The sequence below is a fragment of the Salvelinus sp. IW2-2015 genome, linkage group LG14, assembly GCF_002910315.2.
Source record: "Salvelinus sp. IW2-2015 linkage group LG14, ASM291031v2, whole genome shotgun sequence".
NCBI lineage: Eukaryota > Metazoa > Chordata > Actinopteri > Salmoniformes > Salmonidae > Salvelinus > Salvelinus sp. IW2-2015.
In genome coordinates this window covers 41,884,294-41,893,000 of record NC_036854.1, presented here as the reverse complement: position 1 = coordinate 41,893,000, position 8,707 = coordinate 41,884,294, and the positions used below count along the sequence as shown (strand labels likewise).

General features: G+C 44.1%; 1 protein-coding gene and 1 pseudogene across 1 annotated transcript in view; both read right to left on the bottom strand.

The window, feature by feature from the left end:
• The window catches only part of tert (telomerase reverse transcriptase), a 21,866-nt gene extending 16,022 nt beyond the window's left edge, over window positions 1-5,844 (bottom strand). The window contains 8 exon segments of the mRNA XM_024000278.2: window positions 178-264; window positions 957-1,058; window positions 1,181-1,342; window positions 2,464-2,631; window positions 2,726-2,879; window positions 3,089-3,278; window positions 3,413-4,946; window positions 5,229-5,844. Of these exon segments, the coding sequence (XP_023856046.2) occupies window positions 178-264; window positions 957-1,058; window positions 1,181-1,342; window positions 2,464-2,631; window positions 2,726-2,879; window positions 3,089-3,278; window positions 3,413-4,946; window positions 5,229-5,429 (2,598 nt within the window). The 5' untranslated portion in view covers window positions 5,430-5,844.
• Window positions 1-8,707, bottom strand: part of LOC111973562 (partitioning defective 3 homolog) — an 807,950-nt pseudogene that overhangs the window by 103,247 nt on the left and 695,996 nt on the right.

Below are 8,707 nucleotides of genomic sequence, written 5' to 3'. Positions count from 1 at the left end.
TATAGAGAGTGGAGGGGGGGGGTCATTAGACAGACTGAAGTATGTAGAGACTTCAGAGAAACTCAAAGTCATTAAAGAATAAAAGGAGATAATTTGACACAACGACATAAGTATGTAAATGATTTTTTTTATTTTTATTAAAAATGTAGAGAAAGAGAAAATATAAAATTGTCTCACTTCTTCCCAAAACTGAACAACACAGCTAGAGAGCATCTGGGTGAAGAACTCCAAGACATCTTTGCCATGAATATCTGTGAGAAAATGCTGACAGAAGATAACACTAGTTAGAATACCTAGCATTAGAATACACTAGCATTACACTAGCGTTAGAATACACTAGCAATTACACTAGCGTTAGAATACACTAGCGTTTAGAATACACCTAGCGTTAGAATACCCTAGCGTTAGAATCCCTAGCGTTAGAATACCCTAGCGTTGGAATACCCTAGCGTTGGAATACCCTAGCATTAGAATAAACTAGCATTAGAATACCTAGCATTAGAATACCCTAGCATTAGAATACCCTAGCATTAGAATACCCTAGCATTAGAATACCCTAGCATTAGAATACCTAGCATTAGAATACCCTAGCATTAGAATACCCTAGCATTAGAATACCCTAGCGTTAGAATACCCTAGCGTTAGAATACCCTAGCGTTAGAATACACTAGCATTAGAATACACTAGCGTTAGAATACACTAGCATTAGAATACACTAGCTTAGAATACCCTGCCATTAGAATACCCTGCCATTAGAATACCCTGCATTAGAATACCCTAGCATTAGAATACCCTAGCATTAGAATACACTAGCATTAGAATACACTAGCAATACCCCATTTACTATTAAAATGGGTTGCCGTGTTGGGACAATTCTAGAAGGAATGAAAAGGTTATTGGTATGCAGGATACCGCTGTAGCACTTCTTCAAAAATGGCTGCCATCCATCCTCTCACCTGCTCCACCAGTATGGCATCGTGAACTTTGCCCTCTCGCTGCAGTGACATCACAAAGCCTTTCATGTTGGTGGACGCCACAGTGTCTTCCATGAAGTCTGCCTACACGTAAGACACACATAAATGGACACAAGAACACAGACAAATGTAAACAAAACAAAATTGTGCGCGGGGGGGGGGGGGGGACAAGTTTGGCGAGACAAAGGACAGGTAAGGGTGTGTACCTGTCTGACAAAGGTCTTCTTGAGGCCCTCGTGGGTGTCGGCCCACACCTTGGCGTAGCATCGCACTGAGAAGAGCTCTTCCTGCACATGTGACAGGACCTGACCAATCACCTCCAAGAGCTGAGTGTGGGGTAGACTGTCATAGGCCCCACTCACATCCACCTGAGAGAGGGGCGGTAGAGAGAGAGAGAATAGATTTAGGTTTATTTATTTTCCCTTATGTACTTTAACTAGTTGCACTTCGTTACCACACTAAACAGCCATAATATTACATTTTAAATGTCTCTAATCCTTTGAAACTTTTGTGAGTCTAATGTTTATTGTTCATTTATGACCATTACACTTTTGTTTATTATCCATTTCACTTGCTTTGGCAATGTAAACATATGTTTCCCATGCCAATAAAACCCCTTTGAATTGAGAGAAAGAGAGATGGGGGAGGTAGAGATGGATGGTAATGAGATAGATGGTAGAGAGAACAAGACAGAGAGAGCYAGCCCTCACGCCACTGGGCGAGTTATTGTTTTGGGGCAGAATAATGGGAGGTGATGGTCAGTTTCTRGGAAAATACCGCTGCTGTAGGCGGCTGCCTAATGGGCCGGCCGGGAAGCCTAATCACAGAATTACATTTAGGATCCCTGTTAATRCATTAGCGTCTCTCTGGGCCTAGTCATAAAGATGTCATGTAACTTTTAAAAATGAATGACCTCTTACTGTGGCATAAACAACCATTATTGATGTGTTTTTTATTCATCCAACATTTTCCCTCCAAACAACGGTGAATAGGAAGAGTCATCCGTTACACAAAACAACAAGAAGTGTCACGACATTTGGTGATTGCCAAAACAGGTCAGAAGTATTGCCTCCGATGCTGTCCTCGCACGTCTTGGTTTTCGGCCACTCATCTCTGCCGTGGCAAAATGTCACTGTTCTGGTTGAACCACATGGCGTTTTGGAGTGTAGGCTATAGGCCTACCAACCGATTGAGTTCATCCTCTGATTTTTCATCACTCTGACATGTGGTAATGTACATTACATACTGGTACGGTAATGATTAACAACGGTATAATAGCCTACAGTTTTCTTGACATTTTGTTTTCATTGTGATAGGCTCATGTTTTAACGGTAGGGCGTACCCCCACTATTTATTATGCCGGGACGCAGTACCGGACCAGCTTACTTTTACCCGTGGGAGAGAGATAGAGCAAGTGGAGAGAAAATTAGAGGGGGGGAAAGAGGAGGGATTAAGGGTAAAGAACTATGGWATGAAACGATAGACCAACCTTGACAAAGTAGAGCGGCTGTGGTTTGTCTTTCTGAGCAGGGGTGATGGAGGAGAGGACTCTGTGGATATCGGTCATCCCCCACACTGTAGAGCCCAGGAGAGAGGGAGAGGAGCGTACACAGACACCTAGCACATCTAACAGGTCCTTCACACGGGCCTGGAACAACTGYAGGGACAGAGAACACACACATTGACAGCAAGACAGATACAAACATAAACTTATGAAAACACTTATTATTAAAAAAGGGTCAAAGTCATACCCTTGTTTTGGCGTCCGCCCCTATGACCCGCGTGATGGGTCTCATGCCGTCGGTCTTGGGGATGAAGCGGAGGCGGGAGGTGACAGTGGTTTTGGGGAGCGACGTCACCTGGGCCAGGGTCAACTCMGACATCTGACCTTTAGAGAGGTGACCCCTGGGAACAAGGTCATAACAGTTAGTAGACGCTGACCACAGAGTTAAACTGAGCTATGTGTGAGTGTGACAGACAGAGTGGGAGCGAAACACAGAGCGACACACGGCGAGATTTTGTTTAAGTCTGAGTGACTCAACAACTGAGGGCTGTGTATGATAGTGAGACAGATAAAATGATCCTGTTCGTACATGTGTAACTGTGTATAATACCTGAAAGCCAGCTCCTGCAGCTTGGCCCAGACCTGGTATCTGTAGAAGCGCAGTGCGTTCTTCTGTCCCATGCTCTCGGTGACGTAGAACATAGCTCTCACCAGGCCTAGCACATAGCCATCCAGCAGCCAAGCCAGGAGCTGGCCTAGCACCCGCGTCCGATACGACAGCTCACTGGGCGGGCAGCGGCCTGGGGATGAGAAGGGTTAGAATGAGTGGAATGAAGGTAAGTAACAGATATAATGGAAGCTGGATGGAGAAGGAGAGAGAGAGAGAGATGGGGCAAAGTTAAGAGTCTGGGAAAGTAGTGGAGGAGGAACTCACCTGTCTTGCTGATCTTCAGCCAATCACAGTCATTCACCTTCATCTTCCACATCAGCTCAGCCAATGAGATCCTCTCAAACTTGCCCATGGCCAGGAAGTTCCTGACTGCGGACAGGAATTTGAATCGGTTATGGTCCGACCCCCAGAGCTCCGGGGGGACCACCATGGTGAGGCACTCTCTGACAAAGAGGTACACCCGGTGACYTGCACTGTGCTGGGGCAGGAGGGAGGCCATATCCCCCTGTGCCACCGCTGGACAAACTCTCTGCAGTATCTTAGAATAGGGACACCTCCTGTGTCGACGTAACAACTGACTAAACAAAGGCACCAAGGTGAAAAACCTTCTGGGAAGTCTCTTAGGCTTCCTCTCTGTTCCGTTCAGATAGGCCACGCCTTCAAAGAAGACCAGTCTCACTAAGTCTCGCCCCTGCAGACGCCTGGGCCCCTCATCCCTACCTTTCCGCTTCCTGTTTAGTAGGAAGCTGCGCATGCCCCGCCCTCCGTAGAGCATGCCCAGGGTGCGGATGAAACACTGGGAGGGAGGGGGTGGTGGGAACGACCCTGTTCTCCAACTAGGACCCCCCTCTAGATGGACAGTGGCTGATACGTGTCCAGACTGTTCTTCTACTGGTCTTTGGACTACAGCCGGTGTCGCCGCTGGCCTTCTASGTCCTGTTTTCATTGACATCTGCTCAATATTACCTGTGTCATTGGAGACCTGCTTAGAGCTCTCGGTGGGTTCTATGGTGACCATCAGAGRCTCCACTGGTCTTTCAGGTCCAGCCAGTTGCTCCATTTCTACTGACACCGGTTCCACATTGCTAGAACCATTGAAAACCTGTAGGCTCTGTGTGGGTCCCTTGGTGAGAGAAATAACCTCCACTGGTCTCTTGACCCCATTTGTTTCCAGTGTTCTGTGCTTACGATCGCTGGTTCCACTGGAGACTGTGGAAGCTTCCCTTTGAGTGCATTTCCTTTTTCCAGGCAAACACCCATCTCCTTCCACCTCCTCCCTCTTCCTCTTCCTACCCAAACTCACCTCCTCCCTCTTCCTCTTCCTCTTCCCAGTGTCTCTACCTCCATCCCTTCTTCTCCTTTTTCTCCCATCAGAACCCTGAAATTCCCATCCCCCATTTCTGACCTCCTTATTTCTCCCTCTGCTGTTCCTAGTAGTACCATTCCGTTTGTATCCCAGGTGGAACCTAGAGATACCCGTTGACATGGAAACGCGGTCGTACACAGGCACGCCGCACACCTGGAACGCGGACGACGGTGGCACCGTCACGAACACAGAACAAGTCTCCAGGAGGTACTTGGAGACGTCGGTGCCGAGACGCTGGCAGATCCTCTTCCATAAGTCACTGCCGTGGATGTACGCGGCACTCTGAGTGACCTCGCCATGYAARTTAAACTGGTCGGCGTCGCGGTCCWGGAACGTGGAGGGGTAACCYTAACCGTGCGCCAGGACGTTCCTTTTCTTTTTCCTCTTGATGTTGTTCAACACGAACGCCAACAGCTCAGGCACGGTGCTGATCTGCGGATGACATTTAAATCAATACATCAACATAACCGGCACAATGTTTTGTTTTCTGTGTGTGTGTGTCTGGCTGTCTCTGTGCATTTTAACCCATGGCTTTTGTAGTCAAACGTAGCACTGCGAAACATCTCTTAAAATCAAATGTTAGTTCAAAACGTTGCATTTCATTGCAAATATTGAACTAAGTTAGCTAAGTAAAAGGTCGGCTACTCCATGCTGTTAGCTAGCTAGCTACTTAGGCTATGCTTTAGTTATGTAGCTAGCTAACTACACATTTACCTGATTGCAGCTGGGGACGTTCTGTAAAGTTTTATCCGTGCAGACAAACACACCCCGGACAAACGATATGAAGCGGTTTGTATCTGTCGGTTCGATGAGCACCGCTCTCTGTCCCTCTCTGAAGACAGTACCGTCTGCAAACTCCTCCAGAGTCTGGACATGCGGATAGAGAGAGCGGAGTATGCCGAGCACACGTGTCATATCGCCACCGGGTATTTTGAACCGATATCCTAGGTACTTACTACCATCTCGTTGTGAAGCTGGATTGTTGTGTCCATTTAATGTCACACTCTGTGTAACTAGCTATCTTGTTTGTCTGTGTRGGAATCCGACAACTAGCGATACATCGTTCAAACTCGTTTCTGATCCCACTTTCAGGCGCTCAACGAATCGGAAGCTAGCCAACGTCCCACTATAACGTTAGTCCAAAATCAAGATTTATTGGTCGCGTATACGGTGTAGCGAAATGCTTATGTTACCAGCTCCTAACAATGCAGTAAAATGTACACAATAATAAAAGTACACTATAATAATGTATTTCGGTGAGAATTCAATTAACCCAAATTGCATTCTCAAGCCCCGGAAGCAGACGTTCAACTTGCCTTGCATCAGCTTCTCAAGTTTAATAATGTCAAAATACGTTCGGTACTTACCAAAGAATGGAGTTTCGCTGAGCAACTATCTTTATTATGGTCGTTATGTACTTACAAAATAAAAGTTACATGCAACCAAAAAAATGCCGTGTCTGGAAAAAAATCCAAGTATTGTTTTTGACCTATTCTGCACCCCCAATAAAATATATGATTACGTGATACAATGATTTCCTGCTGCTGGATCAGCCGACCTGTGCATGGCGGTAGTGACCAGTGRTGKCAACTCATTTTCAGGGTATATTGCTAGAGGCAGGTTGGATTTGTTGCTAAAAGCTGCTAAATGACGTTGTGGTGTCATTACGTAGAATACACAATAACGTTACTCAAATTGACTGGCCATCTCGGCCAAAAATATGATTTGACATTTGTTCAGGTACAGACTCCCACACTTTTCTGTACTTCTGGCTGTACAATTTTGATTGAGACATGTTGATCGATGTTGTAAGTTCTATTCAAGATCAAACARTTGTGACCAACTATATTCATTGGGTTTGACTTGTCGGACCTGTCTTACTACTATTACTACTACTACTACTACTACAGCAGTCAGCCAACAATGATTTGCAATGTACTGAAATTGCTGCTGGCCTTCTGCCGACGTCACTCACAATACACTTTTGCAACCAGGCACGTGTGTTGTGACAGAAAACATCGTTTTGTGTCATTTAGATTGCGTGCATTTTAGCGTTTGAGTCACTTTTCAAAAGTTCCAAATACATTTTTAAAAGTAGCTACATTTGTTGCTAGGTGCTGTTTGGGAAAAAAGTTGCCAGCGTAGTCTGAAAAATTGCTAAATCTAGCAACAAAATTGCTAAATTGGCATCCCCGGTTAACGCAAGATTATATTGGAGATGAAGAGCATGCGCACTTGGTCATAAACGATACATTATTTTCAGACGYCATTTTTTTCAGTTGCATGTAACTTTTTATTTCGATTTTTTTTTTGTAAATACATACTGGCCATAGATGCATCCCCTGAAAGAAAAATAATTTAAAGTTTCCCCAGCAACCCAATCTGCTGACAATGTTTTGTTGTTGCATAAACTACTTCCCACGGCTATGATACAGACCATAACGAAACAGCTGGTACATGGCAAACCATGATACTTGTTAACTCTAGATTTTCCCTCTTTCTTTATAAATTTCGAACGGATATTTCCATTTCTGTCCATGAAACCGCTCGCAAATGGTGTGAGCATTTTATAAATGGTGTTTTCCCCACAAATTGATTTTTTTTGGAACTTGCGTGTGTATGCTTACCACTGCGGGCACATTGCTGCGCGTAGAAATAATAGTTGCTCGACATTGTGATCTYTTCAGCCTTTTTCATTTATATGGCGTATACCTCCGCTACACTACTTTRATACTCATCGTGGAGATTAAGTGAGTATACGCAGAATCCAGTATATAAACAAATACGATACAATATATGTYTGTAAATGGTGTATATGGCCAGTATGTGAATAGAAAAGGTGTGTATTTGCAGTAGTTATACAAGGATGGGCCATGACGAGTCCAATCAGAGAGCCTCATTCATGGTGGCTCTCTGGTACAGTGTGAATTGTATAGGACCAACGATAAAATAATTTATATGTTGAAAGATAATGATTAAATAATTCCACTCTGAAACCATATAATTGTATGAAATTGATTAGAATCATAAAACTATAATCTGATGATGTGTGTAGTTTTAGTKAGAATTAGAACAAGGACCTTTTGTTCCTTTTTAGTATGTAAGTGTAACAGTTAAACTTTACTCCGTCCCGGGCGCGAACCAGGGACCCTCTGCACACATCGACCACAGTCACCCACGAAGCATCGCTCCACAAAAGCCGCGGCCCTTGCAGAGCAAGGGGAACCACTACTTCAAGGTCTCAGAGCAAGTGACGTCACCGATTGAAAGGCTATTAGCGCGCACCACCGCTAACTAGCTAGCCATTTCACATCCYTTACATAAGCAGGGTGCAAGTGTGAAACAAATGATAAGAGGAGCTATCGACAGACGAGCTGGACRACTGTGTTCCTTACAGGACATTCTGRCTCCACCCGTGGAGGGGAGAAACTGTTAGGCTGGCAGAACATGATGAAACATGTTGCAGATTAAACAATGTATCTGTYTAGTGGAAAAAKCACAAGACTGTCTGAGCAAGGCGTAGCTTAAGATTTGAACTTGTACGTATGTGCGTAGGATACCTACTGTTTGTGTGTGAAGGTWTGTACGTAAGGAGCCAGTATAAAATGGATGTTTTTGTATTTGGACGTCAGAACGTTGTCGTGAATAAACACTTTGATTTTTGTAAGCTGGGACTCTTGTCTGTTTCATTCAACCAGAATCTTTACAAACTCTGGGTTGCAGACTGAGTAGATGAATTGAAGTTTATGAACATTGATAAAGYAATTCTCATAACAACCAATAAGAAAACACTTTGTCTGCTACTGTACACATGTTTTATGTTCAGATGAAATCATAAAACGGTTTTAATTTAATGGACGACAGAACAAAGTATTGTTTATACAATATACACCTGGGGGGGGGACATGAGATGAAAGCAAACAAAACAGCCCATAATTTGGTTCAAAGCAAAAATACCACCAATCATAATTAAAACACTTATTTAAATTTTAAAATAGCAAAACAGTAGCCTATTTTAGTTCCTGGTACAGTCAGACCACCAGTAGTGTGTTGTGTGTCTTACATTCTGCTCCCCCCCTTTAATTTTAAAAGGAAAACGTTTCAACTAAATGACATGGCGCTATTACCAGGAACACCATCTTGGTTGAAACATGACATCATTTAGAATGAGATGGGATCAGACCACCTGCATA